We start from the raw sequence: 23,362 nt of genomic DNA, 5'->3' as shown, positions 1-23,362 counted from the left end.
ATTTTACTATTTGGGATTTCTTTTTTGGGATGTTGATTAATTTGCATTTATATGGTCTCTGACAGCTTCGAGTTGGTTTCCTGCTCCTCGCGTGGTTTGTGTTTAGCAGGATGTAGTTTGGAGCTGACAGGTCTTAATGGGCCAACACTACCTGCATTTCAAAAAGCATTCCAAGGAAAGAAGAATTAAGAAATACACACACGCGAGTTAAAAATGAAAGGTGGCTTAGATGGAAACACTTTGATTCTGTACACCTGCTTTTCATTGTGCTAGAGCTCTGATCAAAGTTCTGTGTGTGGTGGTCCGAGATTACGGAGGGGGCGCTGCTGTTCTCAAGTAATAAAGGAAGAAGTGCTGGGTCATTACTTTGTTTCACATTTTATGCAGGTTACTTTCTCTGTTAACATTTTAGAGTGTTCGAGAAAAGTTATAAAAATTGTGTTTGCGGGGAATTGGCAGACGATATCATTGTCTGATTGGCAGATGATGCTTGAGATGTTCCAGTCTTACTCTTCCCTAAATGTAAATTTTTTTTGTGCCAGAGGGATTTTTAAAAATTTTTTTTTGTCTTTAGAGTTAGCCCTCAGACATTTAAAATCATGACATTGTGGGTTATTTTTGGTTTGTTTTGTGACATTTTAAGTTGTCGTTTAAACTGGAATGAAGCGTTTTGGTAGATTAGTATTTTTCGCCGTTCTCCGGCCCATATCATGATAGAGATTTTTTGAAACCAAAAAGGGCAAAATGGAAAAAAAATATTGTTTTTAATTACGGACAGGCTGTATCTGAGTTGGTGGGGCAGCTTTTTGCTCAGAGTGAGACAGATCCAAATTCAGGTTTAGCATCCATAAAAAATTGACTGGTGTTAGGTCTTTAATACAGTTGGTTTTCAATATCCAAAGAATGTTAATGTTTGTCAGGTATTTATTTCTTTTGGGGAAAAGAGCTGAGGCCATTCTAAACATTTTCAGTTATTCTTATTAATGCCTCAGGTTAATTTGAAGTTGAACCAGAACTAAGAAGCTGAAGGAGAAGCTGAGTATCTCACAGGAGGATTTGCAAATGTGCAGAGTTATCACTTGTGTTTGAATGGAAGACAGGTTTTTCTTTCAAAACTTTGTCCCATGAACTTTGATGATGTTATATAAGTTTGCCTTGATTTGCTTTATTGCAGATAAACTTTGTGACTGTTTTAGGCTTTTTGCTCATTGTGACGGAGACAGTGAATGTTTTACCGTCTTCATTATTTGAAACCTTTGTATCACGTGTGAGATTGAAATCTTTATTATGTTACCAGAGGACAGAGATCATACTTGGTGCGGTAGCACGTTCTGTCAGAAGACAGAAAACGAGATTCTTTTACTGTAACACTGGACATTCTAATCGGAGTTGGCTGTGGTGGTAGCCACCTGTCCTGGCCCCTCACAGTCAGGATCAGACTGGTCACTCCGTAAGTCAGCACCGGTCCGGAAAGAGTTCTCACCACCCTTGGATTAATTGGGACTGTGGCTCAAGGTTTCAGTCACTTACAAGACTTATTTAGAAATAGCTGATTTTATTTTGAACGTTTATACAAATGAAACTCTTGGGGGTGCAAGAGCTATTTTTGAAAGAGGTAGAATCTAACAGACAGGTATAGGTGTATTTAATACATCCAAGCCCAGGGACTTGATGCGTAATTAATATATTTTTCTTTCCTCTTTGGAAGGATTGTCTCTCACTCAAGACAGGGCTGTCATTTTCTCCAGCGGAATCTTAGTGGAGCTCCCAGTGTCAGGCGTGCCGTGCTCTGAAGCATTACTAGCACAGTCATTAGTAAAACAGGAGTGGACAGAAGGAAGCGGACAGGAGGACAGGTTGCAGTGGGGCTTGCTCTTTTGTCATGAACCCACTTCCTGTCATCATGAGGGAGGACGTTTGGCAGATACAGCAGTGGCACTCTGGTTTGCCTGGTCGTATCCTCGGTCCCGTATAGCCGCGTGGAGCTGTGGAGTTGCTTCGTCTTCACCTGTATGACCAGAAGTCCACTTTTAAATGGCAGAGAGATGTTTGCCCTTTTGGGGTGGGAGCCTCAAGAACAATCTAGGGACCTGTCTGGGGCCCTGGACACCCAAGGTGACTGGTTCATGCAGACTTGATCAGGTTTCTGGGGATCATTTCACGATAGACTCAAAGGAGATTGGGTTATAAATTAGGATGCCAGTTTGTTAACTTACTCTGAGAAATACACCTTCATAGGAATTAGAGGGCTCTATGGGTGGCCTCACAGCCACCATTTGGTTACCAAGGGCTCTGAAAACTGACTTAGGGATGCTTGAAGTGTGTTAGGACAGGACCAGAGCCCATGGAATTAAGTGCCCTGTAGGAGCATTCATCTGTTCTATGAAAAATAAGCAATTCCCGGATTGTTTGTTCTTTCTTCTCGAGAGCCTTGATACTTTCTGACCCCGTTCTACCACCCTCAATTAAAAAAAAAAAGTTGAATATGATATAAAAATTGAGCTCTTAAGAAGTATATAAAACGAAAAGTAATTCTGTTTTCCACCTCCAAGCTAGTCCTCTCAAAGGTAACCACTATAAATAGTCTCTTTCCCCCAGTTATTATATATGTACCAGCATATACGGACTTTACAAATGTTGTAAACATAAGATTATACTTATATTCCCCCCCCCTTTTTTTTTAACTTATTCTGTATCTTGGAGCCCTTTCTATACCGCCACATCCAGCTCTGTGCATCCTATTTAATGGATGTGTGGAATGCATCACTGTAGCACAGTTTGATAATTCTATTAGTAGATAATGTATGTAGTATTTTTTCCCCACCCATTCTTTTATAAATGTCCCTGTACACACGTATTTTGGTATTTTGTAAGTATATTCGTAGGGTAAGTTTCTAGTAGTGGCAGTGTTAAGCAATAGAGTATATGTGTATTTTCAGTTGTGCTAGACCTTGCCTAATATCCTCTAGAGAGGTTGAACCAATTTATATACTCCAGGGGCGGTGGACTAGAAGGCCTGTTTCTGCACACCCTTAACCAAATGTGGATATTCACAGTCTTAGTAATTTTTACCAATCCAAAAATATCTCCATTGTTTTTTGCTTGTTTGTTTGTTTTTGAGAGCGAGAGCGAGAGAGGGAGAGTGTCTGCATGCCAGGGAGGGGCAGAGAGAGAGAGAGAGAGAGAGAGAGAGAGAGAGAATCCCAATCAGACTACATGCTTAGCATAGGGTGGGTGGGGGTGGTTTGATCCCATAAACCATGGGATCATGACTTGAGCCAAAATCAAGAATTGGACGCTTAACTGACTCAGCCCCCCAAGCGCCCCGTCCGTTGTTTTAATACACATTTCTTGAATCATGAGTGAAATTGAACATCTTTGAAATTCTTAATCATTCTTTTCCTTTACAGCTTTCTAGGTAGTTTACTCTTTTAAATCACCTCATACAGATTACTATTCTTCTTTTTCATTTGTATTTCTTTTCAGACACTATACAGTGGGCTATGTAATTATGTCAGTTACAGTCTTCTGGAATTCTGTACCCTTTCTGATAATACAGTATGTGAGTGTAACAGATGGGCTTTTAGTTACCATTAAATATGTGTGGATATTGTTGGGATGATCTCACAAGACAAGAGAGCATCTCTTACTGTGAGTCAGTTCTGTAAATGAGTAAGCTCATTCATAAGTAATTCTTCCTAGTGTCTCTCTGCAAATAATTTTTTATTTTATCTTAACTGTTACCTAGGAATTCCAAAGGAACACTGTTATAGCCCCTATAAGTGTCCCGAAGGGTATTGGGGGAATTCTTTTGCTGCCCCAGCCTTTGGAAGTAGCATTGTGTATATAGCAGATACGTAGTGAATGTTTATAGGGCTTGTAATTAAACTTGGTAGATAGGAAGAGCGAAAGAAAATTGGGGGGCACATAGAGATCTTTTCTTTGGCCGTTTTTCTCTCCCTTTATTCCTCTGAATGAAAATGGAAGTGTTTCTTCCCTTTTTCTTTGTAATACTAACAAGGTCCATTCTTTCCAGCAAAGGTCTGTGAGCTTGTAGCAAGTGCCTACAAGACAATAAAAGCGAAGCTGCCTCTGACCTTGAGAAGTATGTCGTTGTACCTATCCAATAAAGATACAGAGTTCATCTTGTTTAAACCTGTTAGGGTGAGTCTTGTGATATTTTATTTGAATGTTGGCCAGTCTCTTCAAGGGTTCTTGCCGTGTCTACTATTTTCTTCTTCCTGTGAAATTTAAAAATGTTGGTATACGATTCTAGGAAAGTTGATTAATAATCACTGTGATTCTTGAAGGGCTTACAAGCCAGGACCTGCCTGATTATATCCTCCCCACCCCTTTGTTTCAAGTTCTTTATGTTACCTATGGCAACAAGATACTTTTGACCTTAAAGTACAAATTAGTAAAAAAAAAAAAAAAAAAAAGTCATCAGACCCTAACATTGAATGCAGCCCAATACTTGAGAAAGCACCATTTCAGGAATTATGCTTCATTTTACTGGTGAGTAGTGGAAAAAAATGGCTTGCAGTGGCCACCCGGGGATTAAATGTCAGAGCAAATTTAGTGCTCATAACTTCCAGCTCTGTGTTGAGCTCACATCTTTACCGAAGCATTGGTTGATTTTTAAAGTACATTCTATGTATCTGGAAACTTTATTATCTTTTGTGTGAGAAATTGCTGCTGGGGGCTCTTACTGTTCTCGGGGGGGACCTAGGGGGGTGGGGGGGTGGGGACAGGGATTACTAGAGTTTAGTTTTTCCAGGGAGTGTATTCTGATAAGTCTTAGGTTGTGCTAGCATGTGAATTATTAAATACAAATTATATGTCTTTGGTAATCTGATGAAAGATACATTTCCTCCACTGTTTGGCTAATATCATTAAGATTTAGCATTCTTGGAGGATTGCCTGGGTGGCTCAGTGGGTTAAGTGTATGACTGCTGATTTCAGCTCAAATCATGATCTCACGGTTTGTGAGTTTGAGCCCCACATCGGGCTCTGCACTGACAGTGCAGGGCCTGCTTGGGATTCTCTCCCTCTATCCCTGTCCCTCCCCTGCTTGCATGCTCTGTCTCTCTCAAAATAAATAAATATTAAAAAAAAAAAAAAAGATTTAGCATTCTTAGAGAGAGGCAGAACAAGGAACAGACACATAACTGTAGAGAACAAACTGATAGTTAGCAGAGAGGAGGCAGGCGGGTGAAATAGGTGATGGTGATTAACGAGTACAGTTGTCATGATGAGCAGTATGTGTTTATGGAAGTGTTGACTCACTATATAGAACACTTGAAACTAATATCACACTGTATGTTAACTAGAATTTAAATGAAAACTTAAAAAGATTTAACATTCTTGGTGCTTCGTGTTCAAGACAACCACATGTTTCCGGTGACTCATTTAATATGATTGCCTCTTCTTCTTTCTAAGAATAATATTCAGCAAGTTTTCCAGAAATTCCATGTTTTGCTGAAGGAAGATTTTAGCCCTGAAGATACCCAGATCATTGCTTGTCCTTCTATGGAACAGGTAATCCATCATCAGAAGATCCTTGTTACTTTTTCTTTTTTTTTTTTTTTTACATTTATTTATTTTTGAGAGACAGAGTGAGACAAAGTGAGAGTGGGGGAGAGGCAGGCGGAGTTGGGGAGAGAGGGAGACACAGGATCGGAAGCAAGCTCCAGGCTCTGAGCTGTCAGCACAGAGCCCGACGCGGGGCTCGAACTCATGAACTGTGAGATCATGACCTGAGCTGAAGTCGGACGCTCAACCAGCTGAGCCACCCAGGCGCCCCTTTTCAAAAAAAAAAAAAAAAATTTTTTTTTTGATCCTTGTTACTTTTATTCCTTCTTGGTTGTTTTACTTGAATAGATAATGTCTTTGAGTAACTATGTTTTTAATTTTAATTAAAAAAATTATACATTACTGGGGTACCTGGGGTGGCTCAGTCAGTTAAGTGTCCGACTCTTGATTTTGGCTCAGGTCATGATCTCATGGATAGGAGACTGAGCCCCACGACGGGCTCCATGCTGGGTATGGAGCCTGCTTAAGACTTTCTCTCTCCCTCTCCCTCTCTCCCTCTCTCCCTCTCTCCCTCTCCCTCTCTCCCTCTCTCCCTCTCTCCCTCTCTCCCTCTCCCTCTCTCCCTCTCTCCCTCTCTCCCTCTCTCCCTCTCCCTCTCCCTCTCCCTCTCCCTCTCCCTCTCCCTCTCCCTCTGCCCCTCTCCTGTGCATGCTTGCTCTCTGTCCCAAAAAAGTAAAAATTGTACATTGTTTTATTCTGATGAGCAGGAATTCAAACTTTGAGTTGCTGTCTCAGTTTTTTGGTGATGGCTTTATAATTTTGCTTTTTAATCCTTTCTGATATTGAAAGTTGCTGTGTTTAACATGAATGAACTGTTTGTGAAAATTCAAATAATGCTATTTAAGTTTTTAAATAATTTTATTTGAAGTATGCATGAAATGAGGCCCACATTTCAAATGAAAAAAAAGTTATTTTAGGGATTCGATGTTAGGGAGAGAGAATGAAACACTTCTAAGTTTAAAGAACTGAATATAGAGCTCAGTCTGTGTTTACTATTATTCATGTATTCAGTTTAGCCAGCTAGTTTGTATTGAGCATGTGTTATGTATTAGAGTAGGCTGGTCCTAAGGAGGGTATTTTATTTCTGGTTTTAAGTTTGGTATAGCTTACAGGTTTTATATGTGTAAGGACTAGAAGCTGTGGGAACCTAATCAGAGTGGGTGGAGACTTGGGGGAAGGACTGCAGGCAGTGAGTGTGGGTGAGTCTTTCAGGGGGGTTTAACACGTTGGGAGAGAAAAGTTGTAGCTGGAGGAGAAATGGGGTCTTTTAAAAATTGAGACAGAACTCCTATGCCATAAAATGCACCCTTTTAAAGTGGACAGTTCATTGGCTTTTAGTATATTCACTAAGTTGTACAATCATCACCACTATCTAATTCCAGAACATTTTCATGCCCTCCCAGAAGAAACCTCATACCCATTAGCAGATTCCCTGTTCCTCCACCTTCTGTAATTTACTTTTTGTCTCTATGGGTGTGCCCATTCTGTACATTTCATTAAATGGAATCATACGGCATGTTTCCTGTTAGGACTGGCTTCTTTCTCTTACCAGAATGGTTTTAAGAGTCTTCCATGTTTTAGCATGTATCAGAACTTTATTCTTTTTATGGCTTTATGTATTCCTTTATATGGATAGATGGGTCATATTTTAAAAAGCTGAGTCTATGGTTCCAGGATTTTAGTTAAAATACTTCTTTTATAAGTCGTTTGAAGTAATTATGTGCTGTGTGATTATACATACTAATTTGATATATATATAGTTAGGTTTTTTCCACCACTTTGATTTAATTTTGTTTTTTTATTATATAAACTACTTACGTGGTTCCCAAGTCAGAATTCTAAATTTTTTTTTTTTTTTCAACGTTTATTTATTTTTGGGACAGAGAGAGACAGAGCATGAACAGGGCAGGGGCAGAGAGAGAGGGAGACATAGAATCGGAAACAGGCTCCAGGCTCTGAGCCATCAGCCCAGAGCCTGATGCGGGGCTCGAACTCACGAACCGCGAGATCGTGATCTGGCTGAAGTCGGACGCTTAACCGACTGCGCCACCCAGGCGCCCCCCAAGTCAGAATTCTAGAATAAGGTAGAATTGGAGACGTCCTGCTTTCCTTTCAGTCCCCTCCAGCTTTTCCTTCCTTTACCTTATAAATAAATATTATTATTTGTTACTGGATTATCTTTCCTTTTTTTTTTTTTTTCTTTTAAAGATGGGGGAAAATGCATGTTTGTATATTCATGAGGATCCAGAGAGAGGGAGAAAATGATGCTGGAAAAAATGCCCTTGAGTGGCGAAGTGGGGGACGGAACTTGGAGGGTGGAGCCTTTGTTAGTTCATAGGTATGGGGTGTTCGGTCGTGAAAGGAAAGACAACTGAGTGTTTGGGCACACGTGGGAGGTGGTGGACAGGATAGGACCTCATAGAAGCTCTCATCTGATGGCTTCATGTTTGTGAGTGAAACGGGAAGCAGGGTCATCATTAAAAGGGAGGAGAGGCAGGCTCATTTGAGTTCCATGGTTAAGGATCCAAGAGAGACCATTCAGCATGGTTGACTGGTTTTCCTCCAGTTGTGTCCAGCGGCGTGAATGTGGGTGTGGGGTAGCCAGGTGGGGCTTGCCAAAAACATGCAGACTCTGCACTCCCACTAGACTCCTGCAGGCAGGATGCACACGTTAGTGTATGTGTATGTTTGTAACTTAAAAGTTCTGTGGTAGATAATCACTCTTACGGACAACTCAGTTGCTTTGCTCTGCCTTTGTTCAGTGTTCTCTTGATGAACTGCTACCTTGGTTTCATGAGATACCAGTAGGTCGCCACCTACAGTTTGAAAAACACTGATAGAGAGAGACCCATCATTCTGTGCCTGGATCCTCTTTCAGAACCATTAACCTTTTCTAGATAAAAATAATAATAAATAATAATAATAATAGCTGATATTACTGACTGCTGCCAACACTATTCTAAGCATTTGATATATATTATCTTATTTGATCTTCACTTGACTCCCCTATATTTGCCCCATTTTATCGATGAAGAAGCCGTGGTCCTGAAAGGTTAAGTAGCTTGGCTGAGTTACGCACAAGGTAGGAACCAGAGTCTTGGATTGTTGCTAGAGGGAACCCTCTGGCTTACTGTTGCCCATTGGGGAGCACTTCGCCAGCTCAGTTGCTAGAGTGTATGACTGACTCTTGGTTTTTGGAGTCATGAGTTCAAGCCCCATGCTGGGTGTAGAGGTTACTTAAAAAAAAAAAAAATCCCTGTAAATGGAATGTTTGTGCCCCGTTTTCTTAAGATCCAATATATAGCACACAGATTTTGGGGGTAACTTTTTTTTGTTGTAATTTCAAACTTATAGGAATAAGGTGATATTCCTTATGGTAATATTGGTAATAAGGAACTTTACCCAGTTGTTTACATTTTCCTCCATTCGCTTTATCTTTAGTTTTCTCCCTTCCCCTCCCACCCCACCCCTCTTTTAAGCAATTTGAGAGGAAGTTGGGAGACACTGTGCTCCTTTACTTGGAAATGGTTGTGTATTTCCCAAGAACAAGGAATTCTTTGACGCTACCCCCACGCAGTGATCAAAATAGGAAATATAACATTGATACTATTATCTAATCGACAGTCCATAATCAGATTTCTTCAGTTGTCCCAGTAATGTCCTTTATAGATACGTTTCTCCTGGTCTGGGGTCCAGCCCAGATGTTGCTTTCAGGTGTCACTTCTCTTTAGTTTCTTTTAACCTGGAGCAGCTCTTCAGCCTTTTGGGCTTTGTGTGTGTGTGTGTGTGTGTGTGTGTGTGTGTGTGTGTGTGTGTGTATTTATTTTTTTGTGTGAGAGAGGGCGCAAGTGAGCAAGGGCAGAGAGAAGAGAGAAGGGGAGCTCACCCAAAGTGGGGCTCGAACTCATGAACCATGAGATCATGACCTGAGCCAGTCAGATGCTTAACCGACTGAGCCACCCAAGTGCCCCTTTTTGGCTTTGTTGACCACGACAGGCCAGTTAATATCCCTTTATTTGGTGTCGTCTGTTCCGTCATGATTAGATTGAGGTTTTGTATTTTTGGCAGGAAAAACACAGCGGTTATTTTGCATCCCTCTCACCGGAAGTGCAAGTTTATAGAAGAGATTAAGGGACAATTATTTTGATTACTGAAACAGTTTGTCCTGTGTGGAAGGGTTCCTTGCCGAGTTCATTTAACCGCAAGTCTTCTCGCCCGGCTGACAGATTGTCCGTGTGCAGACTGCAGTCCCCCTGCCCCGCCCCACGGTGTGTCGGTTTCTCTGGTTGTCCTTGGGGGCCGCTCCGTGTCACGCCCTCCTTTACCGGGTGGGCAGGGTGCTCCAGGGGTCAGGCAGAGTTCGCGTGTGAGCTGAAATTCACTCCTCAGGCCTGTTCCTATGCATTTAAAATAGTCGCTCACAAAATCCAGCTTATACGCAGCGCTTCCCACAATACACTCTGCACAGAAAAAGGCGAAGCTGATTAGATTTATTTCTATCCCTTGTCAGCGTTAGGATGTAGGGTTTTTTTCCTTGTCATTTTCATTGGATTCTAAATAAGTTTGATTCGGTGACCCTTCACAGGCCGCCACAAAGCCCGCTGCCCCGCGGCTGCTTTAGAAATCAGAACGGCATTGTGGGTCCAGCCACGTTCGTTTGGCTTCTTAAAACTCTGAGGCTTTTTCTCTCATTCTTGTGTTTTTGTTTGTTTTTCCTCTCATTCTGATTTGAGGATCTGAGCAACGTTTTTGAGTGTGATGTTCTACAGCAGAACTAACGTAGCCTTTCACTTTGCTTTTCAGCTGAACCTTCTACTGTCCGTTTCTAAATAACCAGGCCCGGCGGGCCGTGCGTGCCGATGTCTGTCCGGTTGGAGCGGGCTGGGAAGTCTGGCAGCCTGCAGGACACCGAGGAACTGTCGGTGGGAATGTCCTCGAGAACCACGCAGGTGCGCTGCTCCGTGCTGACTACAGAATGAAAAATAAGCAGAGTGTTGGAAAGATTGGTGTTTCCCTTTTAAAAACATCACAATGCCAAAGATTAATCTAGGCGTGTGAGAACTGCCTTCTTTAAATGGTCACGAGAGACGGGAGTCTTTCGGGGTAGCTGTGGTGGGCACGCAGTGAAATGGTTCTTAGCAAACGACGTGCAATGAAAATCGGTTACGGTAAGGGGCGCGAAGAAGAACTTTATAGAAATACAGTTAATTAGAAAGCTTCTAAGATAAGGTTTGTTAACGCCTGAAACACTGCAACACTTTGAGCCACTGAACATTCCACAGAGGCTATTTTTTGTACTTCCAGAAATCTCATTTCTCCACTCTATTTAATGTAATGTTTCTCCTATCACTTTGAAGTTTAGTTTGAGGTAGATTGGATGCATCTGAGAACACACTCTGCTTTCCTGGGAATTTGGGGTGTTATCTTTTCTGCGTGTTTGATGTGAGGTCGTTTCAAGATGCAAGGACTCGTGTAAGGTCCCACTGTCTGTACTCCTTGAACTGCTTAGGTGCAGAAACGTTCAAAAGCAGGGCCTGGCGCCTCCCTACAATAGAGATGTGCCGTATCTTTAATGAGAATCTTCACGGTGCAATAGTCTGTGTTTGCGAGTGGGAAGTACCAATTAAGGTGGCTTAAATCCGGCACGTCGGGGAGAGAAGGAAACCTGATGAATAGTGCGTCTCGTGCACGAAGGTTAGGGTCACCGGCTTTCTGTGCACTGCCTTCGGTTTTAGTAGCTCTTGGAAAAGTGAACACCTCCGTGTCCCGTGTGCATCCGTTCATTGGCTGTGCTGGGCCCCAGGCCGGTGGGCCTCTAGCCCTGCTACAGCAGGAAACGTTCTACTAACCGAGACCAGGAGGATGAAGGTGGCCCACCCCGTGACATCTCCCGTACTCTGTCGGGGATCATCACATAAATTATGCACGTCTCTGAGTTTTCCTGCTGAAAACTGTTTCCTGATTGGATAGGCTGCTTTTTGGTTCAGGAGGAGTTGGGAATTATTCAAACACTATCTAGGAGTAGAACACTGATGAGGGTTCTGGAATGTAGCCAGCAGACCTCATTCTGCAGGACCGTAGGGCATTTCTCATCCCCTGCAAGCAGACTCGCAGGGTGTACATAGGTTGCATATCCCGATGTCTGTCATTTTAAACAGGTCACTTGTTTTTCACCTCTGTTTAAATTGGTGACGAATGTGGCTTGATAGAGCTTAGCAGTCTGTTTTGGGAAGGAAAGAGGTGAAGAGGGTCCATATTCATTCTTTGACATGAAATGAATGATGCAGGAAGATTATATTTACTTCCACTTACTATTTTAAATACATGTCTAATGAAATAAACTGTAAAATATCCCGTTTTCTGTATTATATGTACATTTGATTTTTTAATAACCTTTCCAAAGAAATGAGGGCATGATTATTGTACATTACTGTGACTGATTTAATCTGATGTACAGAACAAGTTGTGTTCTACTTAAGGATAAAAATATTTGATGGCACTCATTCTTGTGTTTTGAATCTTTTATTCCTGAAACACTCGAACATCTTACAAAGTGCTAAGTCGGTGGTAGCGATCCAACTTGTTTGCTAAATGAATATTTGTTTAAATCTGTACAGTTTCAAGTGTTTACTTATACAAAGAGTGTACATACTTTCAAATAATTAATTTAAAATGCTTTATATTATTTGGCTAGAAATCGCTGTTTTTAATAAATGTGAATTTTTTTAAAAATAAAGATTTTCGCTTCCTGCTTTGTCCTTACATGTCTGTAATGTGCATGGATTCTTTTTAAAAATATTTTTCGATTGAAGTTTTTAGTGAGGCAGCTTGTGATTCACATGCAGTTATGAGAAATAGTAGTGGGAGAAGTTTCTCCCAACGGGAACATCTTGTGAAGGTGGGACGCATTATCACAAGCAGAATATTGACATGGGTACGCTCCACCAATCTCTTCAGATTTCCTCAGTTTACTTATACTGTGTCGATCTTTTAGTAGGATAATTATTGTGGAAAGACATTTTTGAAGCATCTTAATATGTTTCATCAGTCGAAAGATATTTTTTTTCTTTGTTTGCAAAACTGCCAATTTCCTGAATACCATCAGCACAAGTAGTCGTGTTGAAATTTAGTGTTACTGAAGTAGCAGTAAAAAGTCTGTATTTTGCCCCTGGCTTAACAACCCCGTATCTTTAGATTCCCCTCTGCTGTTTATCAGGTTACAAGAAAGAATAGTCAACCTTAGTTTTCAGAGAGGTACGTTGGTGAGAGAATGTTGCTTCTCGAAAGAGAGGGACTTCATTGCTCCCTCCCTGGAGCGCGTGTTCCTGGTGGTGGCTCCACTAGCTTGTCTGTCTTCTGATGGCCTTGTCTGTCTTCTGCACCTCTGTCCGGCTGGCCTCGCCTCCTCCCTACCCTTCCTCCAGATCTGCCCGCTCCTTGAGGGCACGCACAGAAGACGCCGCTGTCTCACTTGGGCAGGAAAGGGCTCTGTTGGAAGGAGATGGGGGACTCGGACAGACCAGAGGCTGGAGGGCCAGAGGGACAGGAACCGGAAACATCGCAGATCTACATGTTTTTTTCAAAACCGAAGGAGCTGGTCCAGCCCACGGCAGTGGTAGGGTCCTGGACTGGGCGTCGTCACAGCTGCTTCCTCTTGGGCAAGCTCGGGACGACAGTGTCTGTCTGTCCCAGTTCCTACTGATTTATTGCCTCTCAGCTCCACATCTACCTTTTTTTGGCCCCTCTTTTATTTTATTTTTTTAAATTTTTTTATTTTTTTAAATTTTTTTTTCAACGTTTTTTATTTATTTTTGGGACAGAGAGAGACAGAGCATGAACGGGGGAGGGGCAGAGAGAGAGGGAGACACAGAATCGGAAGCAGGCTCCAGGCTCTGAGCCATCAGCCCAGAGCCCGACGCGGGGCTCGAACTCACGGACCGCGAGATCGTGACCTGGCTGAAGTCGGACGCTTAACCGACTGCGCCACCCAGGCGCCCCTCTTTTATTTTTTTTTTAATTTTTTTAATTTTTAAAAATTTTTTTTAACGTTTATTTATTTTGGGGACAGAGAGAGACAGAGCATGAACAGGGGAGGGGCAGAGAGAGAGGGAGACACAGAATCGGAAGCAGGCTCCAGGCTCTGAGCCATCAGCCCAGAGCCCGACGCGGGGCTCGAACTCACGGACCGCGAGATCGTGACCTGGCTGAAGTCGGACGCTTAACCAACTGAGCCACCCAGGCGCCCCTGGCCCCTCTTTTAGACTCAGGAGCTGGACCCTGAGAACATTCCTCCTTTGCCAGCGGGTGCAGGGTTAGGCTTCCCAGGGGAAGGGGCCTCCTGTTTCTGGTGTGTTATCTTCCGTCTACACGCAGCTGAGGCAGTGGCAGTGCTTGGGAGGCTGGTGGCGCTTGCTCTCTGGGGAGATTTCTTGAGCTTTCTTGGTCTCCAAGTAGGAAGCGTGCAGCTCCCGGCACTGCGGTGAAATTCCCCACCAGCCAACGGGGGCGGCCGGCCTCCCCCTTAGTGCTGGTGGGGGCCCCTCCAGGTTCTTGGTCCGCTGCTGGGCTCCTCTGCAGAGAGGGGAGCGGAGGCGGGGAGGGGGTGGGAACCCGGGCCTTGCATCTGCTCTTCCTGCTTTTCTGAGTTCTCTTTGGGTTCTCGTTTAGCGTCAGCTGGTTAATCCTTTATACTACATTTTCTCCGTTCAGATCGTTCAGATTACCGGTGCGGCTTGTGTCCCGCCTGGACCCTGACTGATGCAACCCTGTTCACAAAGCTTCTGTAGTGGGAGGCAGGGCGCGGCTGCCCCGCAGAGCCACTCACAAGCGGGGATTTCCTTCGGTAGAGGCTGGAGGTTGGACAGCCAAGGAAAGATACCGCCCCACCATGTCTCCACGTGCTCTATTCGGGTCTGCCCCAGATGCCCACTCTCCCCAGGTCCCTGCACAGGCCGTCAGCTCTCCCGTGGGCCCCCAGCGTGTGCCCCCACCGCCACCCCCCCTTCATTCTGTGACCCCGTCCCTCTCACCCAGGGGACTCTGCTTTGCTGTGCTCCGCCACAAAGAAACGGTTAGGCTGTTTTGCTCTTGCTTGCTGCTCTGATGCCCACTCGGTAATCCCCCTGGGGGCAGACAACCTGTTCTTTTCTCTTTGGACCCTGAGCACACGGCGGGTGCTCAGTGTGTGTCTGTTGCACGACCTCATTAGTTACCGAATTTGTAATTCTGTGGGCAGCGCACGAGGCTCCATTTGCCTTGGGGCCTGCGCGCACCCCTTACGGTACCCGTGAGGAGACCCTTGTGTGTAACCGAGCGGGTTGGTGTGCATAAACAGACCAACTCAGTTCATTTTCATTTCCCAGGGAAGTACCTTTCCCCCCGCAAGTCACTGAAGATAAAATGATAGTAAGTCAGAATTTGCCCTCTCTGGAAGGTGAGGGTCTGGGAGGGGCCTGGGGGGGGGAGGCAGAGAGTGTGTCACCGGTTGAATTGTGTCCCCCTCCCCCTACATTCCTGTGTTGAAGTCCTACCCCCCCCAGTAGGACTGGAAACAGGACCTTATTTGGAAATAGGGTTGTTGTAGACGTGGTTAGTCAAGATGAGGCCATACCCAAGTAGATCAGGCCGCTCATCCAGTGTGACTGGTGTCCGTATAAAAAAGGGGAATCATACACACACACACACACACACACACACACACACACACAGACCCGCCAGGTGCTCGTATAAAAAAGGGGAAACACACACACACACACACCCACCAAGTGCTTGTATAAAAAAGGGGAATCACACACACACACACACACCCGCCAGGTGCTCATATAAAAAAGGGGAACCATACACACACACACACACCCTTCAGGTGCTCGTATAAAAAAGGGGAACCATACACACACACACACACCCTTCAGGTGCTCGTATAAAAAAGGGGAAACACACACACACACACACACACACACACACCCGCCAGGTGCTCGTATAAAAAGGGAATCACACACACACACACACCCACTAGAAGCCCAGGTGCTCGTATAAAAAAGGGGACGGACACACACACACACACACACACACGCACGCGCGCGCGCGCGCGCCAGGTGCTCCAGCCGCGCCGAGGACCCACTAGAAGCCCAGGAGGACCCACTAGAAGCTGGGCGGGGCCAGAACACAACCTCACCTCCTGCCTTCGGAGGGAAGCCCTTCATCCGGGACCTACAGCCGCCAGAGGCCTGCGACAGTTAAGTGTCCGAGGTGGAAGGCACCCGGCGCGTGGCCTCTGCGAGGACAGCGCTGGCGCACATGGGGGTGGGGGGATCTGGCTCTGCCGCGTGGCCGGCCGGCTGGCGGGTCGCCTCGTTTCCTGCCCGGTCTGGGAGGTGATTCGCGTTCCCTGAGGAAGGTAGTCCCTGATGGCCGTGCCGTTGTGTCCACTCTTGGGTAACACCGGCACGGAGGGGCCGGAAATCCATACTTCCGTGTGAAATCTCTGGTCTTTGAACTGTTGGCAACGGGATACGTTAAAATGGGGCTGACCAGACGAAACGCCTCTGCGAGGCCACCTGTTTCCAAGCTCTGCATTAGTGGAAGAGTGCTGTCAGGTTTGCGAAAGGAGAAAGATCCGGGCGAGGGCCCGGCCGCTGATGGGGAGCCCCCCACACGGAGCAGCCCAGAGCAGGGTGCTTTGCCGACACTGACGCCTCTCATCCCTGGTGTATAACTGGGAGGTGAGCTCTGTGGTTTGTCCTCCTATTACAGATGAGGAAACTGAGTCACAGGGGGGGCCCACGACCTTGCCCGGGGTCCCATAGCTAGCTGGGGCCGGCTGATCCCAGGCCATGGATGCCTTCAATGCCCTGGCGGCCTGCCTCCAGTCCCGTGGAGGATGGGGGGGCGGGGGGCGGGGGACATGGGGGCCGGCTCTGAGACACAGCCTCCACGAGCCTGGGGGAACTTGGCGGCTGCCCAGACCAACTTAGGTCTCTAGTGCCTGCTGGAAAAAGGGCTTCTGTGTGCCCTGAGCATGGGCGCAGAACCAACAGGGCACGTCAAACGCTGACGCGGGCTTGCACGGGCGGTGTCATTTGTGGCTCGTGACCTTGCCATCAGGCGACTGTTGTTTTAGCTGATGATACCATTTGCCGACAAGGTATGGCGGATGGTGGGAGTGACCGTGCACGGCCCCCACTGCCAGCCCTGTCTTCCAGTTGTCATGGTTCGGGGTGATGAGGACTTCGGTGAAGGTTGGTGGCAGGCAGGGTGAGATCAGCAGGGAAGCGGGGCTGCGAAGGTGGGGCTCTGGTGTCACTGTGGCAGCAGGGGGATGGCTCATTGGCCCCTTGCCAGGCTGGCTGGGAGCAAGGGGTTTCCTATCCAGTCTTGGTTTAAGCTGCAGCGGAGGTCATCCTGGGGAGCTGGGGTACCCCAGGGATGTATGAAAGGCACATACATCCTTAGGGGTTGTCCGGCCCCTAAGTCCCCCTTTTCTAGAAACTGCCCCTCCCCCCGCAGAGATATCAAGACACAGCCCCGCCCTTCCTTACCACACAGCACTGCACCAAGAGTGGCCTCCTGATCCGGCCCGCTGGGAGAGGCCGGCTTTGAGACTGTCTGTGTCCTGAGTCAACCCAAGTAGGCCGCGACAGAACTTCCGCGTGGAAGTGACCAGTGGAAGCGAGCGGGACGGGTGTTGACATGTATTGGCTACCGAAACGACGTGCTTCTCGTGCCATCAGCTCAGGGCCGAGTCTTTTCTGTGCCCGGCTACAGAGTCTCTTAGCCCCTTGACAAATGGTTTTCCAAACTGAGGTGCTGTGGTAAGTCCCAAATGACAAACCAACCCTCAGAAGACCTGAAGAGGGCTCTGGGGTTTTCCTTGGCGCTCCTGATGACTCCACCTTTCTGAGATGCTCAGCGGATGCTGGCGGGGGGTGGGGGGGTGGGGGGGGGGGGAGGTGGCCGGTCACCAGCTGGTGGCTGTCCTAGTCTGGGAGGTACCATTTCTCCTTCCGTTTCATGTTGCCTACTGCCAAGGAACTGGCAGCCTCTATGAAGTTTTCCAAATCAGGGATGGTCAGGAAATTCAGGATCCGACTCATTTTTCCCAGGAGGATCTGCATCTTCCGGGCCGCTGAACCACATTCTACCTCCAGGATTGCTTTCTGCCTCATTTCACTCAGCACCTCCGGGGTTATGGACTGTGGGAATTCAGAGAAGGCTGGGTGAGCATAAATGCTGCCCAGGCGTCGTGATTTCCACCCCAGGATCAGGCCCCCTGTTGGCCAAGACCAAGCCTTCTCTGGAAACTTCGCCGAGGGGCACGCCTCTGCTCCCGGCCTTGCCCCCAGCAGTACGTCTCTCATTGGCCTGGGCCTGTGGCCACCTGGCCGCAGAGATGTGGGCTGAGGACACACCGAAGCCTGACCCCAAACCAAAGGCTTGCCGGCTCCTGGGCCCTCAAGTGGCCTGCCTTGCAAAGGCTGTGCCTTCCTGGGGTTGTCTGGCTTCTCCCCGTGGATTCCTACCGAGGTGGGGCAGGGAGGGAGATGTCGTCGCACGAAGGGTCTTATTTAAGCCTTACAACGATGTGGTGTCCGTTTTGCAGACAATAAGGGGCACGGGAAGTGTAGGAGGCCTGCCTGGTGCCTCACAGGAAGTGGACGGGCTGGCGTGTTCCTCCTAGGACACCCAGCTGCCTGGCGCAGGTAGACCTGCTGACGAGTCACGTGTGTGCTGAGTTGCTTCATTTGGGGCCCACCCTCCACTGGCAGAGCCCCTGGGGCCGCCAGGCCTCCTGGACTCTGCCTACACCGGCCTTTACCTGACCCTCCTCCTGGGCACTGGCTTCCTTTTGTGGCCCTCCTCCCTCAGTAAAACTGTCCGAAGGCCAGCGGCCCGGGTCCTCTCACCCCTGCCAACCCAGCTGCTCCCTTAGCTCATCAGCACGGTGCGGTGGGGGCCGAGTGGGTGGCTGGGGGACTGGGTCGGCCGCTCTGGGACATCTGGGGTAGGTGAGGACGTTGGGACATGACTATTCAGCATGCAAAATGGCAGGCCTCGCCAGGCCAGGTGACCAGCTGCCCACTTCTGGCTGTCCACCTTTCCCGGTTGGAAAACACCTCGGTCCTGGGCGAGCCGAACCCACCACATTCCCTCCGCTCCCTTCCAGTGATTTCATTCGGCCTCATTTTGCCCGAGTCTGCTGTTCGGTTGCTTTGTCCATCGACCTACTGCTCTGTCTGCTCACCTCCCGGAAAACATGTCTGTCTGTCTCTCTCCCCAGACAGGCAGTCCTACTTTCAGAGACCTCGAACGCCTCTCTGGTGGGTCTGGAAACAGAGCCTTCTGTGCATAGTGAAGGGCAAGTCAGAGCAAGAGCAGGGTCTTGTGTGGGTCCCAGTGGGGGCGGGGGACAAGGACACCCTATTCCTCTCCTGCACTCTGGGCCTGGGGAAGGGTCTCGAGAACCCACTTTCTTGCCCTGTTACAGTCAGAACCGCAGGGTGCACACTCACCATTTGTAGTGGGTTGAACTGTGGCCCCCGAAAGCTATGTCTGAGTCCTAATCCCTAGCACCCGGGACTCCCACACCCACCGCCCCGCACCATCACCTGGCAAGCTTTTAAGGAATGCAGATCTCCAGGCCCCTCCCCAGACTGACCGGTAACTGTGTTTGAAAACAGGGTTTTTGCAGATGTCATTAAGGATCTCAGTATGAGGCCATCCAGGACTTAGTGTGGGCCCTAAGTCCAGCGTCGGGTGTCCTTACGCAAGAAAGGAGAGGGAGACTGGACACACAGACGGACCCAGAGAAGAAGGCTGTGTGAGGGTGGAGGGTTGAACCGATGCTGTAGCAAGCCAGCGAATGCCTGGGGCCACCAGAAGTTGGGAGAGGCAAGGAGGGACTCTCCCCGAGAGCCTGCGGAGGGAGCGTGGCCCTGATGATACCTGGATTTCAGACTTCTAGTCCCCAGGGCTGTGAGGGTGAGTTCCTGTTGTAAGCCACCCGATTTGTGGTAATTTGCTATGGCAGCCCGAGGACACGAATCCATCTGGCTACTTTCTTGCCCGACTTGGGAGGCACACCCTCAACTCCCCGGTGCTCATTTGTTTCAAGATGAGTGGTTTGGGGAGGAGAGATGAGGATACCCACGGCAGGACTGGGAACGTAGGTTTGCCCCTTGTGTCTGTCCCTGCCAACTGACGGGGCTGTCGTGTCAGGGGAACTACTGAATGTTGACACCTTTGCTTTCTCGTCTGAGCTCTTTGAGGCTGTCCGGCTCCTCGGCTCCAAGTCTCAAGGGCTCGGAAGTGACTGATTGCTTCTGTTGTGGTCAGGCATCAGGTCAGCGAAGGTGGCCGTGTCGGTTCTCCGTCGGTTGCAGAGATGCCGAACGTGGCCCAGAGAGAGGCCGGTGGCCTGGACCGGCGGGCAGCAGCCTGGCAGAGGGAGGTGAGACCTTACCTTGTACTTGGTGCCCAGGTTTAAGCGGATGTGCTTCTGTTGGTGGTTGAAGCAGAAGGTGATCTTGTCCTGGCTCCTTATTTGTACTTTGATGTACTGGTTGATTTTCAAGGAGATGGACTGGACGGGCGGCGCGTGGACGTGCAGGTTCAGATTCCACCAGTTCCAGGCCTTCTGGTATTTGCCTTTGGGGAAGTAGTAGCCCAGGTTTTGGCTCAGGCTCAACCTAGACCAAGAAGGGATCAGGTAACCATGGCGCTGGGCCCTTGTGCGTGGGGGGGGGGGGGGGGGGGGCAGAGCCTCTCCTGTGGCGAATGCAGGCCTGCCCCCCTCCCCTGCCTCCTTCCCATTCTCCTCCCTCCTGGCCTGGAGGCTCCCACACCCCACCCCCACACCCCCACCCCCACCCCGCACAATCACCTGGGAAGCTTTTAAGGAATGCAGATCTTCAGGCCCCACCCCAGACGGACAGAATGTGAATCCAGAAGGTGGGGGTCAGCCCTTCCCCAGTGTGCACATCATCCTTCCCTTTGGGTTTTGGACCCGGATAAGATGTGGTTATCTCTTGCCTGCCTTATTGGAGAATTTTTAAAAATGCTTTATGTGAGGCTAAGTCAAATGTCCTAAAACTTTTTTTGCCCGTAATTTTATGCATGTCCCTGAACAAGCCACGTATATTCTCTGAGCCTAAGTTTCTTCATCAAGAAAATAAATGTAGTTCCTAGATTTCCCTAAGGTCTCTTCTGGCCTTGAAAGCGAGTGTCACTGGGGACAAGAGGCCCTAATGAATGTCACCAGGTGATGATCTGAGAGAATTGGCTGAGTTTCTTGCCCCCGCTACTTAGCATCCAGTAACTTCTTCTACCTTTGAGGCATTGATTTCTGCACAAAAGGCCCCCAGGGCAAGGCAGATACCTCTGAGAACAAAGTTGTCAACTAGGAAATGAGGCATCTGGGTGGCTCAGTGGGTTCAGTGTCCAACTCTTGATCTCAGCTCAGGTCATGATCTCACAGTTCATGATCTCACAGTTCATGAGATCGGCTCTGCACTAATGAATGGTGTGGAACCTGTTGGGGATTCTGTCTCTCCCTCTCTCTCTGCCCCTCCCTCTCTATCTCAAAATAAATAAACAAACTTAAAAAAAAAAACTCAAAGAGAAAAAGAGAGGAGAAAAACCCCAAACACACAGAAATTAAAAAAAAAGAATATGTAAGAAAATATTCTTAAAAACCAAGGCTGGGGGGCGCCTGGGTGGCGCAGTCGGTTAAGCGTCCGACTTCAGCCAGGTCACGATCTCGCGGTCCGGGAGTTCGAGCCCTGCGTCAGGCTCTGGGCTGATGGCTCAGAGCCTGGAGCCTGTTTCCGATTCTGTGTCTCCCTCTCTCTCTCTGCTCCTCCCCCGCTTGTGCTCTGTCTCTGCCTCTCCCCAAAATGAATAAAATGTAAAAAAAAAAATTTTTTTTTTAATTGGAAACTTCAGTTGCACTGAGATATTTAGAAGTTTGGTTTTGTGTACAATACATGAGACTCCAAAGCACTCACCACGCCCTCCTCTCTGAGCCACCTGGAACAGAGGGGCACTGTGTCTTTCTAAGGCAATTGTCACCAGGTTTGACTCTCAAGAAGCATGGAGGAGATACAGCCCGTGGAAGGGGTCACTGTGAGTCTGTGGTCGCTGTTTCACGCACGAGGAAGCAATGGCACCAAGGACAGAGTGCCTTCCCTGAGGCCAGGGACCTGCCTTGCTGCCCTCACGATACCCATCGTCCCCTTTGCAACATGTGCGAGTCGGAGAAACAAATTCACAAGCGAATGAGAGAGAGAGACTTACCCAGTGCGGGAGGACAGATGTGCAGCCTGGGAATCAAACCTTAACCACACTGCTTCTCCTTGGGGAGGGGTGTGTGGCTCTCATGACCCAAACTTACCAGATTGCTTTGTTTTCATCGTAGAAGGTGGCATGGCCGGAGTTGTTGATAAGGGCCCGGACACAACCTTCTTCACTGTCTTCTAGAATGATATATATGAACTTTCTCTGTTTTGTGCTGAGGATGAGCATAGCCAGCTTTCCTGATGGATAACTGGAAGACAGTTAAGGCACAAGCACCCTCTTGGGACCCCCAGGAAAGGCAGAGAGCCCTGCAGAGGACGCAGGGCTCAGGAAAACCCATGCCCCAGCCCCAAACCACAAACTTCTTAGGTGTCACATGTGTCAGTATGAGTGTCCCTGGGCTTCGGTGGATACTGTATTTGGCCCGATTCATCAGGAAAGAGAATTTGGAAGACAATTCCACTGGGATAGAGAATTAATTTTCCATCACCTTGAGGCACCTGGGAAGAGAAGATGAGCTTATGAAAAGCGCACAGGGGCTGACTGTCCCAATTCAGAGCCTAGTGTTGTCACTAGAGTGCTTGGGGTCTATTTACTCTCTGGATGCCCACCCATCACTACCCCAGCCATTGCTACCACCATCTTGCTGGGGGTTCTGAATAGGAAATCTCTCGGGGCCTCAGTTTACGTGTCTATGTGATGAGGCTGAAATGGATCACTGTGTGTGTGTGTGTGTGTGTGTGTGTGTGTGTGTACTCACAGGCACACACACAGATTTTATTTTTATTTTATTTTTAATTTATTTTTAATGTTTATTTATTTTTGACAGAGAGAGAGAGAGAGAGCTCTCTTGCATGAACGGGGGAGGGGCAGAGGGGGAGGGGCAGAGAGAGAGGGAGACACAGAATCCGAAGCAGGCTCCAGGCTCCGAGCCATCAGCACAGAGCCCGATGCGGGGCTCAAACTCACAGACCGTGAGATCGTGACCGGAGCCGAAGTCAGACGCTAAACCGACTGAGCCACCCAGGCGCCCCCACCCAGATTTTAAACTATTATGTCAATGACTCCAGTGGTTATTGGTTGTATTTGTTTCCAAAGGCTGCCGTAACAAAGGAACACAAACTGGGTACTTTAAAACCCCAGAGATTCATTCTTTCACGGTTGTGGAGGCCAGAAGTCTGAAATCAAGGTGTCAGCAGGGGTGGTTCTTTCTGGAGGCTCCGAGGAAGAATTTCTTCCATGCCTCTCTCCTGGGGTTTGGTGATGACCTGGGATCCCTGTTGCTCCTTGCCTTGTCTACACATGGCTGCAATGTCCACCTCCAGTGTCCCATAGTGTCCGCCATGTGTCTGTGTCTTCACGCGGCCATCTTCTTGAAAGAACCGCAGACGTCCTGGATTAGGGGCCCACTTCAGCATGACCTCGTCTTCACTACCTCCATAAAGACCGATTTTCCAAGTAAGGTTCCATTCTGAGGCAC

General features: G+C 47.7%; 2 protein-coding genes across 3 annotated transcripts in view; one reads left to right on the top strand and one right to left on the bottom strand.

Moving 5' to 3' along the window:
* The window catches only part of COG3 (component of oligomeric golgi complex 3), a 73,621-nt gene extending 61,293 nt beyond the window's left edge, over positions 1–12,328 (top strand). For both annotated transcript variants that reach the window (XM_047848748.1, XM_047848738.1), the window contains exons 21-23: positions 4,037–4,164; positions 5,440–5,538; positions 10,396–12,328. In XM_047848748.1, the coding sequence (XP_047704704.1) occupies positions 4,037–4,164; positions 5,440–5,538; positions 10,396–10,425 (257 nt within the window). In that variant the 3' untranslated portion in view covers positions 10,426–12,328. The remainder of the gene's footprint in view (positions 1–4,036; positions 4,165–5,439; positions 5,539–10,395) is intronic.
* A 5,221-nt stretch (positions 12,329–17,549) lies between these two features.
* ERICH6B (glutamate rich 6B) overlaps positions 17,550–23,362 on the bottom strand; it is a 51,916-nt gene continuing 46,103 nt past the window's right edge. The window contains exons 10-13 of the mRNA XM_047855394.1: positions 22,297–22,382; positions 21,980–22,132; positions 20,051–20,276; positions 17,550–17,783 (exon numbers count right to left, since the gene is read on the bottom strand). Coding sequence (XP_047711350.1) covers positions 17,568–17,783; positions 20,051–20,276; positions 21,980–22,132; positions 22,297–22,382 — 681 coding nt within the window. The 3' untranslated portion in view covers positions 17,550–17,567. The remainder of the gene's footprint in view (positions 17,784–20,050; positions 20,277–21,979; positions 22,133–22,296; positions 22,383–23,362) is intronic.

Source organism: Prionailurus viverrinus, chromosome A1, assembly GCF_022837055.1.
Source record: "Prionailurus viverrinus isolate Anna chromosome A1, UM_Priviv_1.0, whole genome shotgun sequence".
Taxonomy (NCBI): domain Eukaryota; kingdom Metazoa; phylum Chordata; class Mammalia; order Carnivora; family Felidae; genus Prionailurus; species Prionailurus viverrinus.
Note: the sequence above shows the minus strand (reverse complement) of the source record. Positions and strands in the feature narration are given on the sequence as shown.